The sequence below is a fragment of the Crassostrea angulata genome, chromosome 2, assembly GCF_025612915.1.
Source record: "Crassostrea angulata isolate pt1a10 chromosome 2, ASM2561291v2, whole genome shotgun sequence".
In the NCBI taxonomy this organism is placed as follows: Eukaryota; Metazoa; Mollusca; class Bivalvia; order Ostreida; family Ostreidae; genus Magallana; species Magallana angulata.
In genome coordinates this window covers 56,453,764-56,481,728 of record NC_069112.1, presented here as the reverse complement: position 1 = coordinate 56,481,728, position 27,965 = coordinate 56,453,764, and the positions used below count along the sequence as shown (strand labels likewise).

Genomic DNA, 27,965 nt, shown 5'->3' with positions numbered 1-27,965 from the left:
GTTGTTTTAAATTTTAATAGAAAAACATTTAAAGCGGATACTATTTTGATAGTTTTGTTTGCTTAATCTTTCATTGAAATTGTACAATGTGTAAAGGAAATTTCCACTACCTTTGCAAGTACCGGAACATATATCCTGCTGATAAATTGAAATAAAAAAATTATGTTTCTGTCATTTCTTGCGTTTTCCTGAAGCAGATGTTCTCTTTTCCTAAAAACAATGTACATCGTTAAGACACGACCTATTCTCTAATGCATCTCTTTCCTGAATAAGTCACGTGACTAGAGACTATTTTATCGGACTCGCTCGGGCCCCACTTCGTTGTGTGTGTGTCTCTTATGTGTAAATCGATTCATATTTGGGTTTCGTTTTAAAAGATTGTTTCCGAATCCCGCCGTTAAAAAAAAGAAGAGTAAGACGCCTCTATTTTTGAGCTATACTTAACCTTTAGTTTGTTTTAGATTTAGTTAACAGAGAGGACACCAATGAACCCCATTCATATTTTTTTCAGATTTTTAAATCTTCAAAATGTAGTTCGATAGCTGTTCTGAGTGATTAAAAAGACATTGTCCTGTTCTTGTATGCATACTTTTTGAACATAATGACATGTAAGACTTCATATTCATTCCTTTCATACCTTTTGACAACATTTTTGGCCAGTTTCGGGCAGAAACAACCCAGTTCAAGAAATGTTTACATTTGTATCCTTATATTTACAAGATGACCGCACATCCTAACATTAAGTTATATGTATTTTGATATAAAGAAAAGGAGGCATACTCAGTATGAGATAAGATTCTGAATTCGAGAAAAGAAGGTAGATATTTGTGGGGGGTTTTACGTAGAGAAAACAAGGTACATGCTTGTATTAGGCAACACTAAGTATGCGTTTTAATTTGGAGAAAACAAAGTACATATTTGTTTAAGAGATATGCATTTTTATATGAAGAAAAGAAGGTATATCTTTGTTTTAGATAATATGTATGTTGATTTAGAATAAAAAAAGCATGGATGTGTTTTAAGATATATTATGCATTTTGATTTAGAGAAAAGAAGGTAGAGCTAAGATTAGAAGTTACATATCTTGATTTAGAGAAAGAAGGTAGTAATGTGTTTCAAGAGGCCTGTATTTTGATTTAGAGATTTGTTTTGATTGATATGTGTTTTGATTTTGAGGAGTATTTAAGGTGATATATATCTTAACTTTAAGGAAAGAAGGCAGGGATGTGTATTTTGGAAATGTGCATTTTTATTTAAAGAAAAAAAAAATGAATTTGGGTTTTAAGAGATATATATTTAGAAAAAGAGGCGGAGAGGTGTTTAAGGAGTTTTTTTTTACCTATCAAGGCGGATACTTGTATCAAAATATATATCTTGATAAAAAAGAAGGATTTAGTTTTTTAGAAGATAGATATTTTGATTTAAAAAAAAGGCAGATAAGAACTTTTTTTAAATATGTGCTTGAGTAAGACAAATAAGAAGCAAACAGTACTTTAAGGCGAATATTTTTTGTTTAGAAAAAAGAGGCTGGAGGGTTTATTAGGGATTCGTGTTTGATTAAAAAGAGAGAGAATCTTTAAGGAGATATATATATATATATATATATATATATATATATATATATATATATATATATATATATATATATATATATATATATATGTAAGAGGGCAAAGTATATTTAACGTCGGGTTCGAGATTCACATTTATATTTTCTATAAAAGTTAAAATTTGGAAATGAAAAAGTATTTTTATGTTTATATCCTAATTGAATAACTGTTATAATATCAGTATTCGGTTGTAAGTAATTTATATTATTAATTTTTTACACTTGTGAATCTGTCCATTGATTGGTCAATTTACGGTATAGGCAGTAGGCCATCTTTTGGCGGCATTTTCATCGTAGATGTTGACCGGGAAAGACCTTTTTGTCTGATAGATGTATGTAATGATATTTTTGTCTTGCATTCATATTAGATCAAATACTTATGTTACAAGTGATTGATTATTCTATTTATAACTATATTTTGTGGAATTATAAGTTCTGTGTAATTAACAGATCGAAAGTTGTTTATTTCTAGTCAGAGAATTGATGTAATATTGACATCTAGTCAGTTGTGTATAAGTACGTTTATAGGTTAAAATAATAGGTGACCCGATGTTATAAATGATTGTTTGATACGAAACGTTTTTATTATAATAGTGGTTCCTTATCAAATATGTTTAGTTTTTATAAATTGAGAAGTAAGACCTGATATTTATATTGAACAGTCCTCATATGCTGACGTCACAGTCACAGTGACCGGAAGCCCTAATACAGCATTCCTTACTTAGGTTTGTAAAATGTGTACATTATTATTACATTATTTATACTTCATATTATTTCTTGCTTAGATGTTATGTTGTATGATAAAGTGTAATAGCAAGAGGTCATAAACATTTTTTATGAAATCATGTCAGTTGATGTATGACTATCATTTTCAATTATTGATATTGTTTATTTTAGGACCACTGTCAATATTACCAAATATTACCAATATTACCAAATAATAAACCATCAAGAATTAAAGAACTGCAACATATAAGGACCGTTTTTATTCTTATGTGCTACAAATGGCGTCGTGGACAGGATTCTTGTGATTTCCGACAGTGTGCAGTATTATAGTTACCATGGAACAGCTCATCCAAGGACTCTTAGACAAAATTAAAATTTTGGAGAGTAAAGAAGACCAAGATCATCAGGAGAATGTGGCAATGCGTCAAGAAATTCAACATCTACAGAAAAAGGTCTCAACTTTAGTAGAGTCAACCGAGTCCAAAGAAAATCCCACACCTGTAGTATACGTGAAATCGGAAAGAAAATTCCCCAAGTTCGGTGGGTACCCAGAAAAAGACACAGATCCCGATGTTATAGACTGGATCTCAGAGATGAGAGAACACATCAGAGGAACGACATCAAAAGACAGACACACTGACTTCGTAATGGATCATCTTACTGGAAATGCCAAGGCAGAAATCCGTTTACATCCAATTGAACAAAGACGTACTGGAGAAGAGATACTTAACATTTTAGAACGTGTTTTTGTGATTAAGGACACTGTTACACAATTACTTCAGAAATTCTACCAAAGAGATCAAAATGAGAGTGAGACCCTAGAGAACTATTCACGTATTTTGATGCAAATGCAGGAGCGCATTAATAAGAAAGTTGATAGGAAGATGCAGATAACTGATGTCAATCTAACCGAAAGATTTATAGATGGTATTAGAGACAGAGTTGTGCGACAAGAACTGAGGAAAATTGTTGTGGAACAATCAACCATTCCATTTCAAGAGTTTAGACTCAGGATGCTTAAGTGGGTCGATGATAATCCACCGTGTGAAAATAAACAGGTGAATGTTGCATCAGCAATTGTGAATAATTCTGACCCTTTAACAGACATGTTGCAGACACAACAAGCGATGCTAGAAAAACAACAACAACAGATTGATACTATTGCACAAACATTAGAAAAATTTCAACAACCTGATTTTCATCGAAGAGGAAGCAGACCAAACAGAGGATTTGTACACAACCGAGGAACCAGAAGACCAGCTCAAGTTATTTGTTATGCATGCAACGGACAAGGACATTTTGCTTCAGAATGTGCAAACCGTAAAAACGAATTCTCACAGAACAAAGAAAACAGAAGACCTTATCAACAGTCAAGGCCAAAATTTATGAACAGTGACCCAAAAGTGAAACCCTCACAGTGAAGAGTCGCCTGATAGAGGGAAGTGAAAAAGACTCGTGTGATATTAAAGAGAAAATAAAAAATGCTGCAAACAACAGTCCAACTACAATAGTTGAAATAAATGGACAACCTATCAAGTGCCTTCTCGATACAGGAGCAGAAGTTTCTACTATATCTGAAATGTTTTATAAACAGTTCCTACATCAACAAGATATTACAGACACGAGAAAATTTCTACGACTGTCAGCTGCTAACAAAATCACAATACCATATCTAGGATACATTGAAGTAGACTTGAAGATTCAAGACCAATTATTCAGTGACGTGGGAATGTTAGTTGAAACTGTAACAACAGATCTAAATGCTGTATAAGTGATTCTTGGATGTAATGTGCTGAAACATATTAGAACAGCCTGTCAATGTGATAATGTTATTATGAAAGACCCTATATGGAACAATGTTATGTCTGTCTTAGCGTTAGCTGAGAATGAAGTAGATGTGAAGATTGGACTTGTCAAAGTGGCAGGAAGAGAAACAATAAGAATTCCAGCAAACTCTATGAAAACCATAGTGGGATCAACACGACAAAATAAGAAAAATCATCCATACGTAGCAGCCGTCCAACCTATTTCTATTGAGAATGGATCTCTACCTCGAAATATACTGGTGGTGGATACTGTTAGTGTTGTTGAAAGTGGAAGAATTCCAGTAAGAATGTTAAACATTGGAGAAGAAGATGTTTGGATTCAACCAAAGACTCGTATTGGAACTCTACATCAGATAGAAATTTTGAAGAGTTCAGACCAAGAATATACAGTTGATATTGAACCAACAGAATTGAACATTCGTAGTGTCTCGGTGTCGAACAAAACTTTAAATTCTGATAATTCCGAGCTAACATCTAAACTTGATCTTGGAAATGTTCCATTTACATCCAAGCAAGAACAGAAACTGCTTGAACTATTTTCTAAGCATGAAGATGTGTTTGCGAAAAGTGATGAAGATTTGGGTTATACGACAACTGTAACTCATCCTATAACTGTGACAGATAGTCAACCAGTGAAAATTCCTCATAGGAGAATTCCTCCAAATCAAATTTCTGAAGTGAAACAACATATAGAAAAACTGTTAAACCAAGGAGTTATTCGTAAGAGTACCAGTCCATACGCTTCACCTGTTGTGATCGTCAGAAAGAAGGACAAAAGCATAAGACTCTGTGTAGATTATAGAGCACTCAATTCAAAGACCGTCAAAGATGCATATCCACTACCGCGCATTGAAGACAGTTTGGATATTCTAAATGGAGCCAAATATTTCAGTAGCATAGACCTGATACAAGGATACCATCAAGTAGCAGTAAGAGAAGAAGATATTCCTAAGACAGCATTTCGTGTAGGTACTGGTGGACTTTACGAATATGTCAGAATGCCGTTTGGCTTGTGTAATAGCCCAGCCACCTTCCAGAGACTTATGGAGGCATGTTTAGGGGATGAAAATTTCAACATACTAGTTCTTTATTTGGATGACATCCTAGTGTTTTCAAGGACAATAGAAGAACATATTGATAGATTAGATCAAGTGTTTATGAAACTTAAATCCAATGGATTAAAGATTAAACCGACAAAGTGTCATTTCTTCCAAAAAGAAATAAGATTTCTTGGACATATAGTCTCTGAAAGAGGTGTATCTACAGATCCTGACAAAACAGCTGTTATTGAGTCATGGCCTATTCCAACTACAGAAAAGCAACTCCGCTCATTCCTCGGACTAGCTAGTTATTATAGGAGATTTGTCCAAGGATTCGCTAGCATAGCAGCTCCTCTTCATGCATTACTATCAAGACCAAAGAATACCAGACTGAAAGCAGAGCAATTTCAAAAATTATGGACTGACGAGTGTACCAAGTCATTCAACGCCCTAAAGGAGAAACTTATTTCACCTCCAATTCTTGGATTTCCTGATTTTTCACAAGAGTTCATTTTGGAAATAGACGCAAGTTTTGAAGGACTCGGAGCAGTTTTATCTCAAGAGAGACCAAATGGAAAGATTGTGATAGCTTACGCATCAAGATCACTTAGAAAATCTGAAAGGAATATGGAAAAATACAGTTCTATGAAGCTTGAACTTTTGGCACTCAAGTGGTCAGTTAGTGAAAAATTTCGTGATTACCTTCTTGGATCGAAGTTTGTCATTTATACCGACAATAATCCGCTCAGTTACATCAACAAACCCAAACAACGAGTAGATGCAACGACGATGAGATGGATAGGAGAGCTAGCTCAGTTTGATTTTACAGTGAAATACCGTTCTGGTAAGGTTAATCGCAACGCGGATGCGTTGAGCCGTAGACCTACTTCACTGGAAGAAGAAGAATTGAAAGTTTCCTTTAATAGGATTACTCAGAGCACATCGTTAGAGATGTTAGATAGACGTTTACCGACTCAGTTGAATTCAGAAGAGATGTCAGACTTTCAAATGCGGACAGTGAGCGCCATGACAACGCTTCCAGAGTATATTCCTGCAGATATAGCAGCACTTCAAGACCATGACCCGAAGTTGAAAAGAGTTCGTTACTGGATGGAGGAAGATCGTAAACCTTCAGTTAATGACTTGAAAAAGGAGCACAAAGATGTGAGAAAACTTCTTAATCAAAAGGATAAACTTTTCATTGACAATTGTGTCTTGTACAGGAAGATCACAGATGAGACCGGTGAACAGAGACAGTTATTACTTCCTGAAGTCCTAAAGAAGACAGTTCTGGAAAATATTCATAACCATGCAGGTCATCAAGGTGTCGAGCGAACATATTCTTTGCTGAAGAAAAGATGTTTTTGGCCGAGGATGCTACAGGATGTCCATAAATGGTGTAAATCTTGTGAAAGGTGTTTAATAGGGAAAGCCCCTGTTCCAGCCATTAATCCTGCAATGAGTAATTTAATAGCTTACAAACCTCAAGAAATTCTCGCCATTGACTTCACTGTATTAGAAAAATCATCGGATGGACGTGAGAATGTGTTAATCATGACAGACATTTTCTCTAAATTTACTCAAGCTGTACCGTGTAAAGATCAGAAAGCAACTACGGTGGCAAAAATTCTTGTTAAAGATTGGTTTGTGAATTATGGAATTCCTAAACGTATTCACAGTGATCAGGGCCGTAATTTTGAGAGTTTCATTATTCAAGAACTGTGTAACTACTACAACATTGAAAAATCCCGCACAACACCTTACCATCCAGAAGGGAATGGACAGTGTGAGAGATTTAATAGAACCATGCATGATAGACTAAGGACATTACCTCCGGAAAAGAAGAAGAAATGGCCTGAATATCTTCCATACTTGGTGTATATTTACAATGCCACTGTTCATTCATCGACCGGTTACTCTCCACATTTCTTGTTTTTTGGACGAGAACCTATTCTTCCCATTGACTTGATGCTTGGATTATACAAGTCCTCAGATGATGACAGTGAAAACTTACCTATGGATGACTGGATTCAAGACCATAAAAAGAAGATGTTGGAAGCATCAAAGTTGGCGTTGTCAAATACAGAAAAATCTGCAGAGCAGCGAAATCATCAGAAAAACAAGAAAGCCAGTGTTTCATTCATCCCAGTTGGAACAAGAGTTCTTACGAGAAACCGCACCCTTGGAAGGAATAAAATTCAAGATACCTGGTGTTCCACTCCATACAAAGTTGTGAAATATCTTGGTGATAATGTGTATTCTATACAGCTGGCAGATGGATCTGGCCCGATCAAGAACGTGACAAGGAAAGAAATCTTAGACACAGGTGAAAGAGTGAATTCGAGTGATGGATATTCCAGTTCTGAAGGATCGGATCTTGAGTATATTCCAGAACAGGCCATACAAATTCAAGACGAAGAAGAACACTCCGCAACCGCTGAGGATTTAGAAGAAGCTGCGATAGAAAAACCATGTGCATCTGCAGCTAGCAGTGAGGATTCAGAGGAAGAGATGGTAGACGTGACGCAGCCTCGACGAAGTAAGAGAACGACCGCAGGAAAACATTCCAACCCGTTCAACTTACCTAAAAGTACTGTACCGTGCAATCAAATTTCCGTCCAACCGTCAAAATTCAAGGAACTCAGTGATGCGATTGTGAATCTTGGTGCTACATTAAGTGCTACTTTAAGTGATTCGTGGGCAAGACAAAATCAGATGTGATTATGTAGTAACAAAATCAGATGAAATTATATAGTTTCATTGCTTTGTGCATATATACCTGTACTTTTTGTTAGTTAAATTTTTTTATTATGTTTTTATGCAACCTTTTCATTGCTGTGGAAAGCAATGATAAAAAGGGGGGAAATGTGTAAGAGGGCAAAGTATATTTAACGTCGGGTTCGAGATTCACATTTATATTTTCTATAAAAGTTAAAATTTGGAAATGAAAAAGTATTTTTATGTTTATATCCTAATTGAATAACTGTTATAATATCAGTATTCGGTTGTAAGTAATTTATATTATTAATTTTTTACACTTGTGAATCTGTCCATTGATTGGTCAATTTACGGTATAGGCAGTAGGCCATCTTTTGGCGGCATTTTCATCGTAGATGTTGACCGGGAAAGACCTTTTTGTCTGATAGATGTAAGTAATGATATTTTTGTCTTGCATTCATATTAGATCAAATACTTATGTTACAAGTGATTGATTATTCTATTTATAACTATATTTTGTGGAATTATAAGTTCTGTGTAATTAACAGATCGAAAGTTGTTTATTTCTAGTCAGAGAATTGATGTAATATTGACATCTAGTCAGTTGTGTATAAGTACGTTTATAGGTTAAAATAATAGGTGACCCGATGTTATAAATGATTGTTTGATACGAAACGTTTTTATTATAATAGTGGTTCCTTATCAAATATGTTTAGTTTTTATAAATTGAGAAGTAAGACCTGATATTTATATTGAACAGTCCTCATATGCTGACGTCACAGTCACAGTGACCGGAAGCCCTAATACAGCATTCCTTACTTAGGTTTGTAAAATGTGTACATTATTATTACATTATTTATACTTCATATTATTTCTTGCTTAGATGTTATGTTGTATGATAAAGTGTAATAGCAAGAGGTCATAAACATTTTTTATGAAATCATGTCAGTTGATGTATGACTATCATTTTCAATTATTGATATTGTTTATTTTAGGACCACTGTCAATATTACCAAATATTACCAATATTACCAAATAATAAACCATCAAGAATTAAAGAACTGCAACATATAAGGACCGTTTTTATTCTTATGTGCTACATATATATATATATATATATATATATATATATATATATATGTAACACGAAATTGCTTAAGTTACATGTATACACACATTTAAATATCAGATTTCCATTTAGTTTAACATGCATGTAAATGAAGCATTTTTTCTACCTACCCCCCCCCCCCCCCATTTTAGCAAACATTGGTTTCTCGTACTGTTTTCTAAACCGCATGTACATGTATATAAGTGGTCACCTTGATTTTTTAATTACCGTAGCTATTCATAAATCATTACCTTTTTATCAAACCAGGATCGTAATACATGGTGTCAGGTTTTACATATTTTTTTATTTTTAAACTTTATTGCGTACAGTGTGTTTTCTAACCCGTTTAAACTTGCCCTTACACGGCTATGTTTAATTCAAAGACGTTGCTATTACTTTTTGATAAGCATACAAGAAAATCAGTGGAACATAGAATTATTTAGTAGTTTTGTATGCTAGTTACTTTATTTTAAAAATTAACATGATTTTCATTATTCGAATGTTCGAAACATGTTGATTTTTTAAAAGATGTTTGCAAATATATCCCGTTGATAGCTTACGTTACAAGATAATGTAAAAAACACATGTGTCTATTTCTCGTCATTTTCCCCAAAACATTTTTTTTTCATCCGGTGAAAAGACGAGGAACATATAACACATCCGTATCTCAAATTATTCTGTTTCCTCAAAAATGTCTCGTAATGGCGGATTTTTTGTGTAACTAGAAGAATTCCCCACACTTTATCGGGCCCGCTCGCCTGACAAGATCTTGAACATAGCGCTCGCTTTAATGACCGTTTGTATGCAAGTGAATCGATGCACTATCTCTGTCTCTGTGCGTGTGTCTGTCTGTCTGTCTCTTTCTCTCTCTCTCTCTCTCTCTCTCTCTCTCTCTCTCTCTCTCTCTCTCTCTCTCTCTCTCTCCCATGTATAAATCGATGCATATATGCCCACGGATTTTCAATTTTTAGAGATTGTTTCCGCATCCCGCTCCTTATAAAAAGCCGCCTCCATCTGCAAAATACACTTTGCATAGGTGGTCAGCGTGATTTACAGTTCTGAAATTGCGTCGGTGTTGAGGTTTGTTCAGAAGTTTGGTCGCACGCAAACGAATAAAATGAAAATAGATATAATAGTGACTGACTTATTCAGCTATATGAAAGGATAACTTGTAAAAGATACCATTTAGTTTGCTGTAGAATTGTTACAGGAAAAAAGAATCTTAGCGAGTATCCTTGAATGATGTGCCTAGTGCCTTTACCTTTTTTAAATTCAAGAATTGTTCATGATGGTTCAATTGTGTTACGCAATATGTAGAAGAAAACGAATTAAATACGATTTGAAATTCGTTATTACTATTGTAAGAGAAGTATAAGTACGTGTAGCTTTTTCTTGTCCTTCTCTCTTTCTGTCTCTTCTTGTCTTTACCTTTCTCTCTTTCTCTCAATTTCATACAGAGACGTAAATGAATTTAAATTGTGGCGTCCTCCTAATTAGCGTCATTTAAATTGAAATATACATGTACATTTATATGAGTTTAATGTGTTAAAAATATTCTTATAAAAAAAAACCCACAAATGTATCTAGGAGAAAAGAACCGATATTTTCACTTAGAAAAAAGACAAGGAATGGTATTTTTTAAGTGGAGGCATGTAAATGTACAAGAATAAGAAGAAAAAGAGAAAAAGAACATTTTATTTGGAGATCGTTATTTTATTTATTGAAAAAGTCACGTACAAGTATCATTCATTGTAGTATAAATGATGTTACATATTAAAAAGTGTACCTGTATATCAGATTTGAAGATGCCTTAAGTCAGAATTTGTAGTTCATTATACTATAATATATACTAAAAAATAAAGTACGCTTTATAAACATAAAGATATTTTATTCCCTTTCAGAAATATACAAAAAAAAAAAATTAGCATGGTTAATGCATTTCCCTTAAAAAACTTTAAGTTCGCCGTGGTTCCTTGTTTTTCTTAACTGCACGCACCTGTGTATAAGTAATCACTCTAATTGTCTAATTGTCTCAGCTATTCATAAATTATTAAGATTTTTTCAAGCCAGGGTCGTCAAACATTGTATTACGTTTTACATGGTATTTTTTTAAAGCATTAATATTGTAATATTGCATACAGGGTTATTGCCTTATCACGGCCGTGTTTTCAAAAGACGTAACTATTACGGTTTTTTAATAAGCATACACGAAAATGAGTTGACCCAAAATAGAATGGACGGCATTTCTCTGTTTGCATTTTTTGCATCGTAGTGTTGTTTGATAGTGACTTTGTTGTTAGAAGAAATTTGTTGTACTTAATTTCACTGTACGCAACATATTGCTTTCTTTAGAAATACATGCAAATTTATCCTGTTGATAACTTATGTTACAAGATAATGTAAAACCACGTGTGTCTATTTCTTATCATTTTCTCCAAAATAAATTCATTCAATCGATGAAAAGACGAAGCGTTATCTCGAATCATTCTGTTTCTTTTAAAATTGTCATTTTTCGGCCTTTTACAAGTTCCGCTCGCCGGTCAAGATCTTGAACATAAAGTTCGGTTTATCACTGTATGCAGGTGAAACTACTCTCTCTCTCTCTCTCTCTCTCTCTCTCTCTCTCTCTCTCTCTCTCTCTCTCTCTCTCTCATCGTTGTATAATTTTAACACCGTGTACATAAAGTAATCGGAAGAGCAATGTGATTTATTTCAGTAAAATAAAATGGATTATACTGAAAAAAGACAAATATACATTCATATAATTGTCCCTCACGCAGAGCGTGTCTACCTTCTCATAGTTTTCCAAGCTTTACATTACTAATGAAATAATAGACCTCTTGAAGGAGAGAGCAAAATATTTATGTCGACGAAAAGATGTTTGCCTTTGGGTCTAACGGGCAAATTTGTTGTTGAGAAATTGGAAAGAATATCAACGCTTATAATCAATACCCTGTGCTATATCACAATGATTTTAAAACATGAAATGAGGTTGCTTTTTATGACTAGGAGTCGTTTATTTTTTTTGAGTTTAAATACGGCAGAATCTGCTTGATAGATAAGAAATTTATATTTGAACGATCCATACTAGTATGTAAAGAAAGTATGTTCGTTAAATATCCAAACAACTTTTACTGTTTTATCCAGGTATTTATTTCTTTATTTGATGGCTTTAATCCACCAAATGTTTCACAACCCGTCTTTTAGAGACTGGTAAACCAGTTAAAAAGGGTACTAGTTGCAATTAAAATCTTGATTTATAGAATAAACGTTACACTTGGCAATTTAGAGTATTGTTTACAATGTTCTCTCCGAGTGTCGAAATTATAAGTTACGCTTTAATTTTACAGTATGTAAAATGTATAAATATGTGATTTTAAGCAATATAGGAGATATGTGTCACGTGCATATTACTATCTCTCTCTCTCTCTCTCTCTCTCTCTCTCTTTCTCTCTCTCTCTCTCTCTCTCTCTCATTGTTATCACATTTCGATTGAAAAAAAACACACCATATGTTTAAATTATCGCGTTAAAGGTTTTACGAAGCCTATATCAATGTAGATGCTTGTAAATATATGTTTGAAATAGGTTTTGTTTTATTTAACATTGACTGTTTTCCAAATCGGATACTTATACTTATATTTGTTAAAAAGATTTGATAGTTTTCAATGACATGTAAAAGTACTATTTTAAAGAACGTTGTTGGTTTTTTTTGCCATAACATGAAAATGTTGTTATTTATTGCCATAAAAACACATGATACTAAAATATTTTAATTAACTGTTTTGTGTCAAAGATAATACACAATGAACAAAAAAACATGTATAGAACATAGCTTTTTTTTTATAGTTAACTAAATGATAAATAAAAAGTTAGTTGCAAGTGACGGAATTCAATAAGTTTGCTTTTTTGTCAACTGACTTAAATTTTGTGAAATCGGCATGGGGACGAAACATATACTGGGCATTTTTAGTGTGAAATCTAAATGTAAGTACATAAAGTAAAACTTATATGAACAACGTGTTAAGAACAGACTTTAAAAACACATATATGTATAAGAAAGGACATAAATTGATTTGTTTCTAGTAAAGATGATGGCTGCATGTATGTACTATCTGATGAACAGGGAAGGTTTGTTTAAATTAAAGGACCGTTTCTGTATAGCACACGAACGGGATTTAACGATCACGATATTTTGTGCAAAATGCAGATTACGCTTTTTGATGCAAAACGTATTTAAAACGTAACAAAGTAGATGTTTGTATCTATATGTACACATAGTGTATGTCAAAACAATGTTATTTTAAGCAAAACAAAATAGATATCAGCAAAAATATTTTTGCTCAGGACATTTTGTATCGATACTAAATTTTTTTTTTTAAATACTTGAAAATATTTGTATGATTGTACTACAATTCGTAAATAATGCAATTTAAAGGCATTTGGTCTTGTGCGACTTTATTGCATTATGAATAATCTGTGTTCCGAAGTTTCAGGGGATACTTAAAACCCTTTAGATCTAACTTATGCCTAATTCTCATTCCCTTCTCAAGTAAAAGTATTTTAATTAAAGTTTACAAATAAGTTTTCTTGAGAAAGTCGTAGCATTTCAATAGGAAATGATATTTGATTTACATTGAACTGATAATATTTATTTGTAATGTTATAAGAAGTTTTTGGTTTGCTGGGGTAAAATTTATAACATGCTGTACATATTTTCACTATGCAAAACTTTTCGTTGTTTTTGTTTGTACACGTACTTGTATCCTGTTGATAAGAACCACGTAAAACGATATGTTTATTCTTTGTTATCCTTTTTTCCTCGACAGATATTTTCTTATCTGGTGAACACTGTAGGTATGTGTGAAACCATCTTATCTCAGGCTGTAAATAATGATCTGGTTAGGTGAAAGCGAAAGGTATATTTAAATTGAAGAGTATTACCAAACTGAAGTCCCATTACATGTAGCTCCTGGACTCAGTATATCTAAGCGTGATAACCAAAACTCTCTCTCTCTCTCTCTCTCTCTCTCTCTCTCTCTCTCTCTCTCTCTTTCTCTCTCTCATATTGCTTTCACATTTTGATGAATAAAATACTTGATTTATCACGTTAACGTTTTTACAAACTCTGTATCAATGCAGATGCATGTAGCTATATCTTTCAAATAGGTTTTGTTTAATCAAACATTAACTGATTATTTTCAAATCAGATACGCGTACTTTACGAATGAAGGTTTTGTTAAAAAGATTTAATAACGTTTTTATTGACATGTAAGAGTTTTTCTCGTTGATTTTTGTAAGGCATTATGAATTTTTAAAAATGACATTTATGGTACATTCTTTTTTTTTTAACTTTTAAATAAGCATCCATTCATATCGATTTACTTCCCTTGATCATTATTTCTCTTTAAATCAATTATTTTTTCTATCTTCCAATAATTGATTATCGTGTCAAAAATCTGTCAATGCATACTAATCAAACATGATACAATATGTTATTTTCTACCAGCTTAATTTAACTCATTATATTTTCATAGATACCTTGAAAGTTCGATAACTCGTAAACCCGAAAATTTTAAAATCAATTTGGTGTATTATAAAGCATTATGTGCATGCATCACATTCCTTCACATTCAATTTCACTCTAACTTTATATCTCTATTAATAGTTTTCTTTTTCAGACAACAATATTATGTCACTAGTTTTGCGTGATTGTCAAAGTATTGCACAATATGCTTTGCAACATAACATTATTAGTGACAAAACTTTACAAAGTATTATGTATTATGCAGAATTCCATCTTTTTTTTTACATTGATACCGCAGCTCTGAAGGAGATGGGGTACTCTGGTTTACACTTGGGTGTTTGTCTGTCTGTCCTTCTGTCTGTCCGTAACAATAATTCTGTCGCATTTTGCTTGGCAACTTTTCATTGTAGGTGTATAAAATTTTTACACACTGTTTGATAAGGCATGCTTTATGGCGATATCGAACATCAACTTCTCGCTAAATATGGACTTTGTTCACTTTAATCCTTAATTTTTCGAACAAATTTTCCTCAAAGATTTCTTAGCAGCTATTCGTTGATATATTTAAAATTTTAACATGCTACATGGTGTAATTTGTTTTGTTGATGTTTGATTAGATATATTGCATTTCTTTCCAAGGCCTTGTAAAGGTTGTTGGCCATATTCTGTTTTTTTCCCCTTCAGTGGTCACTGTCCATTTCTATTTTTAGCCCAAATCTTTAGTCTAAAAACCTTCCAGTGACCTATTATGTAATTGTAAAAAACATCCATGGTGTTATTCTCCCAAATTAAATTTAACAGCCAATCAAATTAAACGATATGGTCACGTATTTTGATGCAGTCGGTATCTGACCAGTGAGAGTAGGGTCATTCTGTCTTCATCTATGAGAGTGTTAGCACGAATAATGTTTTGATACATCCACCTCCATTCCCGTGTCACCATTCAATATTTTAAAGATGCAAATATATATACAAAATTTTGTTATTCTGTATATTTAATTTTTGAGGTGCCATCTTTTTGCTGGTTTTGTATATATTGTATATAATTTTGAACAAAATATTGTTTTTTCTGGAATTTAAAGGGATCAGCATGTTGATAAGTTATTTAACATTTTGTGTGAACAGTTTTGGGGTCTGATCCCTTATTATTTTGTTTATATTTTTCTTTACTTTCGTCATTTTCAATAAAGGACATATTCCGTCAAGCACAAGTGTTGAGTTCATTTATCAGACAGCAAAAACAGAGCTGCAGTGAGGTTGTACAGCATGAGAAAACAGAAATAAAATTCCATTGGCATTTAATTTCATTATATAGTAACTTCTTTGTATTCATTAATACTTTGGTTAAAAATTCGCAATGGATTTATTTTTGTTGATTTATTTTGCCAATGAAAGTAACGACATTAAATCCTCAACGAATATTTCTGTTTCTACAGTATTTATATTTCATCCGTTAATTCGTTACTCCTACATGTAACACGTTTTTAAAAAAAAAGTATTGAAGTATATCAAAACCGAGTTTCGTGGTGTGATTATATAAAGCGTTTGATGATGGATTAACATATGCAGCATAAAAGTAATGTTTGAATAAATGCGTGCATTAAAAAGAATATAATGTTGTAAAATAAATGCACTTTGATTTGATATTTAAACAATAAATCTTGTTTATATGTGCTTCATGAGTATGCAGGTAGCTATCATTGTAGACATTTATAAAACCTGCGTTCTTTTTTTAAGCATGTACTCTTTGATTCAATTAGACAATAGCCAATTAAAAATAAATTGAAGTACGTACATTATTATCATTTTCAAAAACAACGTTACACAGAGTGAACAGCCAATTTTCAACATAAACTAATATTGCAATATTGTATCTACATCTACTTTTATATTTGAGGCACGTCAATGGATAGGACATGCTTTGTATTGCAACGATTCATGTCCCGTCATGTATGTATGAATTTACCTCAATTTCCATTAGAAATAGAGGTTACATACAAAGTGGAGGTAGATGTAAATATAACTTAATGAAATTGTATATATTCATTTTCCTTAAAGTTTTAATCATTTCAATTTTAACATTACCTGTTTAGTAATCTGTATATAGTAGTTTGATTTATTTTTCTCAGGGGTTTCAGGTGTGTTGCATATATTATGAACATGTATTTGATCTTTGACATTAGCTTTGTTATTTTCATTTTATTTATCCAATATCAATTTAGGAACAAATTTTATGTAAAGTGGTCAAATGTCAAAATATTTAAAAGTTATTGATAATTCAATGAGATTAATGCTAAGTTTTTTGTGTTACTTTGGTTTGCAGTGGTTTATTTAAATAACTTATTAAAAATCAAAGGTAACAACTATTATTTTTCAACAATTAAACTCACGCGCAAGTTAGTATGTTTGTTGTTATAATTAACTTGTAAAAATCTTTATACGGTTATGCTATTTTTCAATGACTTTTTTTGAAAAAATAATACAACAATATATCTTTAGCAATGAAGTTAAATGCTGAAAATAAAAGATATCAGAATGCGACGTTGTTTAAACAGGCATACAATGTTAATTTCTTATTTGACACTTTTACTTTAGTGATGCACTGGCATTGTCACTGTTTTTGTGTTTAAGGGCAAGTGCTAAACCGATGCATTGCATTTAAAAAAAAATATATGAGATGTATGTTGGGGTAAGAATGTGAATACATGGAAAATTAATTTCCAAAAGTTCGTAAGATTAATTGAACTAAATGAATATTTCATGCATACGTATTTATGGAACAAAGTTATGTGCACATTTTTTTAAACCTATTGTAAAAATTATAAAATTATAATATAATATCTTTTATAATATAAAAAAAAATGTTTATCCGTATAATGTATGGAATATGATTTTACCAATTTAGAATCTATAATAGTCATGGATGCGTGCGTAGTGTTCCCACAAACAGCTGCACTGTAGTTCTTGAGAAGAATATTTTCAAACTCCAGTCTGGGGCCAAAGTATTTGTCAGGGTTCACAGCTTCCAATATTTATAAATCTTCATAATTTAATGATGCTTGAATAATAACTAAAAACTGTAGCATTGTAGTTCTTGATAAAAAGATTTTTAAACATTATCCTTATTTACTACTAAGTGTAACTTTGATCTCCTTCCGGGGCCCCAGTGTTGGTCCGATGTTACAACTTTAACGATTAAAAATCGACAATAGCCAAGGATGAATGCATATTAATACACAAAACTGTTTCGTTGTACTTCATGAGAAAGTTTTAACATGTTTTCTACATATATTAAACTTTGAACCCCGCCTAGAACCAAAGTTTTGGATCAGAGGTCATGAACATTTTAATTTAGAATCTTTACTATTGATAAAAGTTTTTGTGCAAATTTTGTGCATTTCTGGTGCAGTTATTCTTGAGAAGAAAATATTTAAAGAAACACGCCCCCTACTTACTGTTTCGCAATTATTTCCCCTTTAAAAAGGGTTAAGTCCATCATTTTAACAATTTAGAATCATCTTCCCATAAGGATGCTTTGTATTAAGTTTGTTAAAAATTTGCTTAGTGGTTTAAGAGAAGTGAATGTGAAAAGTTTACAGACGGACAGACATACGGACGAATTACGGACAACGGGTGATCAGAAAAGCTCATTTAAACCTTCGGTTCAGGTGAGCTAAACACTGAATCAAATTCCCAAACAACTAATTAAAGTATCACTATGATTTATTTCTTGGATCAGAATTATTACAAGTTAAGAAATGTATCTATTAATATATAAAGGCGCGTAAAAATTAAAACTTTCATCTGCAGTATGCACAGTCTGAAATAAATCAATATATATGTATACAATATAACAATTGTGTTAATATATATATATATATATATATATATATATATATATATATATATATATATATATATATATATATATATATATATAAGACGCATAACAGTTGTTAATGAGATGATCTATTTATAAATTCGTTTATAATTTTTTTTTACACAGGCATTTTTAGCAACCCTTACCATAGGTAAAATTGAATGATTATTTTCCACCTCCACCTTGTGGTCGCACTGTTTTTCCACCTCCTGTCATATTTTTTTGGCCTTGTTGTGGGGCATGAAGGCTAAAATTCAGAATAGTTTGATTTTCAAAATTGTCTTAGAATCCAAACAACTTTTTGATTGAAATGCAGAATGTTGAAAAAGAGATTATTTGTATAATGTTTCCTTGTTAGCTAGTAAGTCCCCCAAAAGATCACCGTAACTTTTTTTCAAAATTGCTCTTAATATCGTTAAAAAGACGCTGGGGTATCACTTGCCGCCTGAATTAAACTCTTGCATTTATGGATGCACGAATAAGAATTCTAACATTGGAATATTGTCATGAAATGAAACATACTGTTGTTGCCCGCCTCCATGATGTTGCCCGCCTCCATGCTGTTGTCCACCTCCACCTTGTGGTCGCACTGTCTTTCCATCCCCTGTCATATTTTTTTGGCCTTGTTTTGGGGCGCTAAGGCTAAAAATTCATAATGTTTTTTTAAAATATTTTAATATTCTTAATCTCTTTATCTTGATCTCCATAAGTTTTTGTACGAACTTATGAACCATCGTAACATTTCTTTTTAATTCTATATTGGCAACTCAAATCCGCTAAATAAAATGTTTTAGTGATTTGGTTTCAAGACAAATATTTTAAGCATAATGATTTGCTGTTTCAATTCTTTTAAGTGTGTTCTCTAAAACAAAACAAAAAAATGTCAAGAAGACATTAGACTACTTCTCTTACTGTTTAAAACAAACACTTGTACTGAAAGAAAGATAAACATATTAGATTTGCTGCATTGTTTTTTTTCAATAAGATGTTGACGTTACATACTGTTGCTGCGACATTCTTTTCCTGATTTCTTGACTTTGATTAGAAAACTGAAGGTGACCTGTAGTATCTTAGAAAAGGCTTATTTATACCAAAAAATGCTTGCAAACATCCTGTCATATGGTTTCCGTTGTCAAAAATATTTCAGGATTCTCTTCCCCATCCCGGTATATTTAATGATCTATACTTCAACACAAATGAATAGTGCTAGAGACGAGATAACAAAAGGTATTTAAATACTTTTATTAATGTCTTTGATCCATTTATGAAAGTTGAACAATTGAAAAGGGACTCTTTAATGTTCTTATAAAAATTATATTTGTATTAAGTCTAACCTGTAGCTATTTGTTTTTTGTTAAATTGTTTTTTGGAATTTCTGTCATGATTTATAAAAGTATAGACTATCAAATATTTTAAAACAAACTTAATGCATTTATAAACATATTTTATTTGGCAAAGGCTATTTTTTTTTCTCAATTCTTTAAAGTAGAGTTTTGATTTTTTAGGGTATTGTTTGACAAACTGTCATCAAACAAAAACAGGTTATAAAGTAAAATACTGATCTTAAAAAACATTAAAGGTTTAACGTATAGTTTTAACAAATCGAGTTTTGTCGTCCTTGACTTATTATTTGTTAGCAATTATAACATTATTATAACTTTTCATCGAGTTTATTGCTTTAGTTCATGAATCTGTAGTTATATTGTAACCTTTTTGTTGTAGATACTTAGACACATAATTAAAATGAGCTCAAATGAACTTCAACACAACCAGTTTACTCGACCAAAAAGAAATGACATATAAGCACAGTAGGATATACATTTGTACGTATATGTGCAATAAGATTCGTAGGTTTACTTCTTATAAGGTATAAATCAATCTTTTAGATTGCACATTGTATGTGTGTGTACAATACATACATAACTTCCACGTAAAATGAGAACACTGCCCGCTTTACTCACGCTCAGCGAGATGTTTTGCATTGTAAAATCATACGGTAAGATAAAAATCATTTACTGACTAACTGGCTTCTTTGATAAACAACTTCAAGTCTTTCCGACGGGCTATCAAACTTCGTATCACGCATATGACAATATTAAAAAGTTGATGAAAATAAAATTAAGCATAACTGACATGATACTGAATTGCAGAACTAGTTCATTTACAATGTATCTGTTATCTGTACCATTATTTAACTTTTTTGGATATAACTTACAATATATGAAAACTTTGTTTAAAGGGTTTACTGGAATTCAAGATTGGTAAGCTGTCTTATGATACCATTCATTGTAGGCAAAGTTATTTTCTGAAATCCAAATGACATGACAAGTAGTTCGTTTGCGTAAATCGATTTTTGAAAGAATATAATCATCACAACACTTATGGTGATTATTATTTACGTTCAAGTGACAAAGGGTAGTAGTTCGTGTCTAATTTCCCTAAACAACACACATTAACAAATGTTAACAATATCAAGTGTAAACAACAGGAAGAAAACTTACTCAATAAAATACGAAAGGTTAAATGGACTTAGACACGATTTAAGCTGAATATTGTTCAAAATTTATTTTTTCTCCTTTTAAATGTCCTATAGAGTCAAAATAGATGTTTTCAACGTTTTGTCAAATTTTGAAAGTCCTATATTAAGTTGCAAGAGTGTTGCAGATGTTATAAATCTTTGTTTTGTAAACAAAACTTGAATCCTTTTATTTTTTTACTTTTTACATTATGTGTTGTTTTTAACTATGGTTGCTTTCTGTTGTCGATAAAATTATTCATGAACACATGATATCAATTTATCTTGATTGTCACACGTTAATTTGCCGAAGAAATGGTTAATTCTTCACTTAACATGATTTGTAAATTAATATATAGGACTCTAGCTTTGTTTACATTTCAACGACTTTTTTCCTCCATATCTTGCTTGTATCTTGATTCTAACATTCAAATTTTAATGAATCATTCAAAATACACAAGTAAACCATTTTATACAAACATCAAATGTAAAATTTTCGTCTCAAATCGTGTTAGGTCCTTTTAAACAGTGAAACAGAAAGTCCCCAATTAAATAAAATAATTGGCTGCGTGATACTGCAAGAGAGTTTGAACACAATAATATTTATAATTCTATAAGGTATATATGCAAAGGACCTGTACGTTCAAAGGAAATTGGTTAGCATGTTTTTAAACTAGCATTAAGGTAATTATTCATACGTAACAAAACAACGTCTGACGTATTCCATGCGTCATTACATCTTGTTAGTGTCCGGTCTGATTCAGATGCATCTTAACATGTAGAACAAAGAAATTAAACTGACATAAAAATCTAACTTCAAACAAATCTATTGAAAAGCATCACAACTACAAGCAATTATTGTAAAAGACGGAATAAAAGGGAAGATAAATACACGAAGGGACTAATTTGACCGATTCATTTTTATTTTATTCGCTTAGCAACGAACATAAATATATTATCCCCAAATATCGTTTTGAGAATTAAATTTATACGTTGACAAAAAGTTATTTTATTTTCAGAACAGTCTTTAAAAGCAGTCAAATTAGTTGAACAGGGGGTTTTGTCTTCAAATAGCGGGTCATTTACTGTACTAGTACTGCTGGATCGATCGTACATGATGACTACAAATTCTTCCTGTTCATTGATTATATGTACTGTCACAGTGAACATGCAAAATATGCAAAACAAAAACAAAGGAGCGGGAACGAGATTTCATTGTCAACAGTTTAACATTGATAGCCTGTCGTCTTGGTTCGTATGGTCCAAACTGCGCTAACAAATGCGACCAAAACTGCAACAGCTTTAACAGATTTAATGGAACATGTGAGTTTGGATGTAAACCTGGATGTAAAGGAATAACCTGCAAAAATGGTACAAAAAAGATTACCTAAATGTATATGCATATACTTTTATTTAAAAGTGAAAAAAGATAAACGTTTCAATAAAAAAAAAAGATTGTTTGTATTAAGGAATATAAATCGCTTCATAATCAAATGATTGAACTTTTAAGCTACACGTTAAAATACCAAAGAAAGTCATAAAGTCAATATAAAGTCGTCAACTTTTGATGTTTGATAATAGATTCATTATTATCAAGCAGAGGTACGGTATATTTTTTTTTGTTACAATGAAAAAGGCTTTGGTACGAAGGCATTACACTATGCAGTGTAATTTTCTTGAATTATTTACTATATGTGCATTGTTTACATAGTATGCCAATTTTACGTAATACAAAATTACACTTTCTCAATTTTAAGATTTGTTTTATCGCACACATCTGTACGATTGAGTAATACAAACACATAGATAGGGTAAGGTAATTATAATTTATAATAAAAATAAAGAATATCAGCTTTTGGGTATTGTAATAGGGAGTATATTTTGCATTTACAACGTTCATACAAATAAACAGATTATAACAATATCAAATTTGTTTAACCTGCCTGCTTTTTTCTTTAGAAAATCATTATCGAGATTATCAATTCATTCCACGTTGAACAGGCTTAACACAATGATATAAACTTTTTTTTATTACAATAATGTAAAATAATCTTAACCATGCATTAAATAAATATTGGATAAAGCAAATTAAGTGAATTTTTCCTGTTTACAACTCTAATTTTGTTTCATGTATCTAACGTATCTAATTATGACAATCATGACACCTTGAAATTATATAGAATGACGAGGAAGAGTAGCTCAATTTGAAAAAAAAAATGTCTGTGCTTATTTGTCAATAATTGAACCCCCCTTAAAAAGCAACCAAAAAAACCCAAACCCCACAACCCCCCCCTCCCCCCCCCCCAAAAAAAATACAAATAACATAAAAACAAAACAAAATAAAACCGCACAAAAGCATATATGAATGTGTGTGATAATATCTTTAAAAACTGTACTTCAAAAACGACAAAGATAAATCATTCAGGTCATTCATGGTACACTGAGCTTAATTTACTATCCTACCCTGCTATGTTATTACATAGTAAAATCATACGGCAAGATACATATTGATCATTGATTGACTGGATTGTTTGTTAGACAGATTTATAAATTTAGACTTGCTTCTAAATGTTGTCTTTAAATTGCAGAGTGGTTTAACACAAAGTGATGCATGATACAGTTTTGAACAAATATATCTTTATTTACACTACTATATCAAAATAATAGACTCGATTTGTTTGGGCTCTAATACCGAGAAATTGGAAGAATACTAGTACTGTCTTTTGTTTTATTTACTTTAAACATTATTGGTACTTGATATATGAATATTAAAATTTTTTTTTCAAACAAGCTTCTTGACTATAATGAGAGAGAGAAAAGAGAAAAAGTTTTGAGTTAATGATAAGTGATGCCGATGAGGAAATCCTTATTTGTTATACACATTACGCTGAAACTTTTCCGGAGTTTATGCCTAATAAAGCTTCTACGTAGTTTGCTATAAGAATGTTTTATGGTTTATGTCCTTCAAAAGCAAATTAATAAATGTTTACAATGTGAAGTGTGGGCAGCAGGAAGAAACTGATTCAAATGAGGACAAATTACAGCATTCAATAAGTTCCTTATTTAATATTAATGGTTTATAGATGCATTCAAATGCGGAAAAGTTTATTCGCTATTGATAAGATATCAGATTTAGTGACAGAACTATATGCGATAGACCAATACAAAGGTGATTAATTAGTATGTTTTTATTTTAAACCTGATTTAGATAAAAGCTTTTGTGAATGATCACATTATAGGAACAATGGGAAGATGCAAGTATATTCATGTATATTCATCTAAGATATATGACGTATTTTTATAAAAATAATATGATTTGATACTTAACGTGCTATATTTATTATGCATTTGCCTGTTAATGATTAGCTCTATGCATGTAATAAAGAAGGGCAAGAAATCTTGTATGCAAAGGGACTATTAAGGTGGAACAGTTGTGAACTTCGATACCAAATTTACAGATCATGTTGTTTTTTCAGGTCATTCACAGTACACTGAGCGTAATTCACTCTTAATTTTTTGAAGAATTTTCATCGCAATTTTCTGGATGTCAACTCAACAGTGGCCTTAAAAATAAAATGAGCAGAGAGCAGTGTATCATTAAAGTGTATAATATTTGTGACAGTATTTGGAATTTTCCACCCCAAGTCTTGGGGAAAGAAAAAGAAACAGACACCAAACATGTAATACGAGAGTTCATAAAGCTTTAAATCCTTTCAATTCAATATTTTTTTTATTGTTTGTCCTATAATCAAGATCTAGTAAATGATTCCAGAGTGTCTTTTTGATGCTAGAACCATTATGACGTCATAATTGATTTGATGAATTTTTCCTGTATTTTACAGCTTTAAGGGAATTTTGTAGAAAATAAAACAATATTTTGACATTCTATATTGAATTACGAGAAAAGTAGTCTTGGTACCTATATTCAATTTGACATCATTTTAAAGAGGAAGACAATACACCCTATCAAACAAAAATAGTGTTATGAAGCATCACTAAGTGAATTCATATCTTGAATTTCATAAATCTGTAGGCACCTATCATTTACTAGATCTTGATCTTAAATTGAAACATGCGTTCAGAAAATAAGGTCTGAAATCATGGTAGCGGAATAAGCATATATCTTTTCAAACTATTATATAATCAATAATTAATTTGAAATATTTGCGTAAATGTATAGTTCACTTGCGGTTTCAGAACATAATAATTTTCATGAATCATTCTAAATTCATAAAATATAGAACAGAAACGACTTAGAAAATTGATGATGTTTGAAGCCATTTTATTCCGGTAATAATCGAAATTATTTTAAAAACAAATACATTTAGATAAAACTTAGAACATGTGTAAAGTTTTATGCATATTTAAGGAAAAAAAAATTGCATTGATGAAACCAGCATGGGAGCATCATTCATATATTAATTAACCAGAGTGGGGAGCCGACCATGCAATAGATGGTATGCAGATTTGCCCACTCATGGAAGGCAGGGTACGGTGTAAGGTGACATAGGAACGGTGAAATTGCGTATTGATTTGGGGGAAACACACAGTATACATCACATCGTTATTCGGTACAGGACAGCTAATGTCCTCTGGAGTTATGAGGTATAAAAAAAAGTCTTGAGGTCAACCACTTGTATTTCTTTCTTTAAGAGGACGTAATATATATCGATGTTAAAAAGCATCCCAACCCCACAGCCATACCCCCCCCCCCCCCAACGGAAAAATGGCTATACAGCAGCTATTCCCCCACGGAAAGATGACTATATACTGTTTTTTTTCTCTTTTATAGCCAGATTACCCCCTAGAAAAACTTACAGTCAAAACATTTTCTGAATAAATATTATGATTAATAACAAAATTAAATGTATTTTTATTTGAACATTTTTATTCCTAGAGTACTTTTCCTTACGATTTTTATTACATCCTTTGTATTTAACTTTTAGTTTTGACATTGCGCCGCATGTCGAATTAATGATTTATCATTCTTTCATTTTAGCGGAGACATAAATAACAGAGATTGGCAGCTTATCGAAATCTCGCGAAATCCCGCCGTCACTGTTGTAAAGTGTTCCCAGTTTAAATCAGTATATCTTTCTTATAAACAATTATATCGAAATATAATCAGCTAAAACCTATTACCAAAACATTCAAAATAATATATTTTTACGAGTTTATATCATATAAACAACATTAAAAGAGGAGTTTTAGGAGGCAGTTGGCTACCCGTCGTCAGAGATTTCGCCGATGTTTTATAGCTGGTCAATATATTTTCTATATATTAATCCTATTTTTCAGTTTCTTGTTTCAAAAATGTCTAAAACCTATGCAGATGTTTCATTAAAACAATATACTTTTGGTGTAAGATCATTATCTTAGTTCACTAGAATGTAGTTCTCAATGTAAGGTTGGTCCCGTACCACCATTTTTCTACAACAAAACACGCTAATGGCGGCGTTCCCAATCTCTGTTATTTATGTCTCTGACTACAGCAATTAAAACACATTGTATTTTAATTAGAACATTTTCATTCGTAGAGACGCTAAAATGTTTTCTTTTTTTTAAATACGGTCGGACATGATGAATGCCCGAAGGGCTTTATGATAGATTTGATAATCCCAGACCATATTTGATCACCTCTTGATATTCCAAGAATGATTATCTATCACTGATATCTAAATACATCCTTATACAGCAATTGTATGATTAAATATCTATATTCGTTGATGCAATGAATTGCACTTTACATTTCAAAATTGATTCGCAGTGTTATCACAGACAAATACACTGGAAGTTGGAAATATTTTTGGATTTTTTTTTATCCAGACAATGATTAGTTGCCAACAAGAAGGCAGTTGTCAGCTACACTATACACTGCTGTCAGTGTTCCTATAAATGCTTTTTCATTTTTAGGTAAGAAACTCGCATGTTAAAGATTACAATGTAAATTTAAATAAAATTCATATGGATGAATATGAATTTTATTTTTTTGTAGAGCTTTAACAATCTATCGAAGTGTCAAAGTAGACAATATAACGAGGAAATTGAAAACGTAAGCTCCGGTAAAATTTCTAATATTATCCACATTGGCGACAATAGTGCTTATGATGAAATGGGATATGTTACTAAAAATCCACGTTATGGTGAACTTAACTAATCATTGGTATTCAAATATGATATTACAGTGTTTTGGCGGTCTTAAAATCTGCATGTTAAAGTAATGATATATTTGCAATTTATGTTTGATTATTTTAATTTTGAGATTTTTATTATTAATACAGTAAAACTCGGTTATAGCAAAGTTCGAGGGACCAAAGGATTTACTTCGTTATATCCGTATTTCCAGATATCCGTATAAAGAAATTCATATTAATAACTATAGCGAATTCAAAATGTTTGTTTAAATACATCATTATTTTTTTAACCAGACTACAATTTTATTACTTGACGCTTAGAATGAACGTACATCCTTTTAATACCTTTAATAATCGGACTGTGAATTGAAAAATTTAAGAAAAAATAAATTAAATCAAATTGTTATGATAAGTGGTAGTGCAAACTTTTTTAACCTGTAAGGAAATTCGTGTTAAAAGTGTTAAATTTCGTCATTATTTACCTCCAGGGGACACAAAATCAGTTCGCTATATCCGTTAATTCGATGTATCCGAATTTGTTGTAAGAGTAACAATTTGCAAAGATTTTTACAGAATTTTACCGGGGACTCATAAAAACTTCGCGTTATCCTATATTCGCTATATCCGTGTTCGCCCGCGTAATAAACTAGTTTAACTGTATTATTCAAACACATTTACATGTATATGATTTAACTATTAGCATAAATATGTTGAATCAAGTAAGAATGAAAATTGTGTTTGGTTTGTTTTTCATTTAAGTGTTTCTTGACATGTGTGTGGAAACTAGTAGCTGACGATAAAGCACAAATTTACTTTAAATCCCAACGCTGAATTTACGTATTACAAAATTAAGCCCTTTCAAATATTGTGATGACACCATTTT

General features: G+C 31.7%; 1 protein-coding gene and 1 long non-coding RNA gene across 2 annotated transcripts; one reads left to right on the top strand and one right to left on the bottom strand.

Annotated features, from left to right (window-relative positions):
• Positions 1 to 1,668: 1,668 nt before the first annotated feature.
• On the top strand, positions 1,669 to 4,085 carry LOC128172907 (uncharacterized). The gene is made up of 3 exons (XM_052838643.1): positions 1,669 to 1,941; positions 2,272 to 2,334; positions 2,507 to 4,085. The coding sequence occupies exon 3, from the start codon at positions 2,671 to 2,673 to the stop codon at positions 3,754 to 3,756; it is 1,086 nt and encodes a 361-aa protein (XP_052694603.1). The 5' UTR covers positions 1,669 to 1,941; positions 2,272 to 2,334; positions 2,507 to 2,670; the 3' UTR covers positions 3,757 to 4,085.
• A 14,173-nt stretch (positions 4,086 to 18,258) lies between these two features.
• Positions 18,259 to 19,561, bottom strand: LOC128170894 (uncharacterized). Its single transcript, XR_008241933.1, has 4 exons — positions 19,436 to 19,561; positions 18,956 to 19,075; positions 18,580 to 18,680; positions 18,259 to 18,373 (listed from the first exon to the last, which is right to left on the bottom strand). It is a non-coding gene; the product is annotated as an uncharacterized LOC128170894 (long non-coding RNA).
• Between the last annotated feature and the right edge of the window lie 8,404 nt (positions 19,562 to 27,965).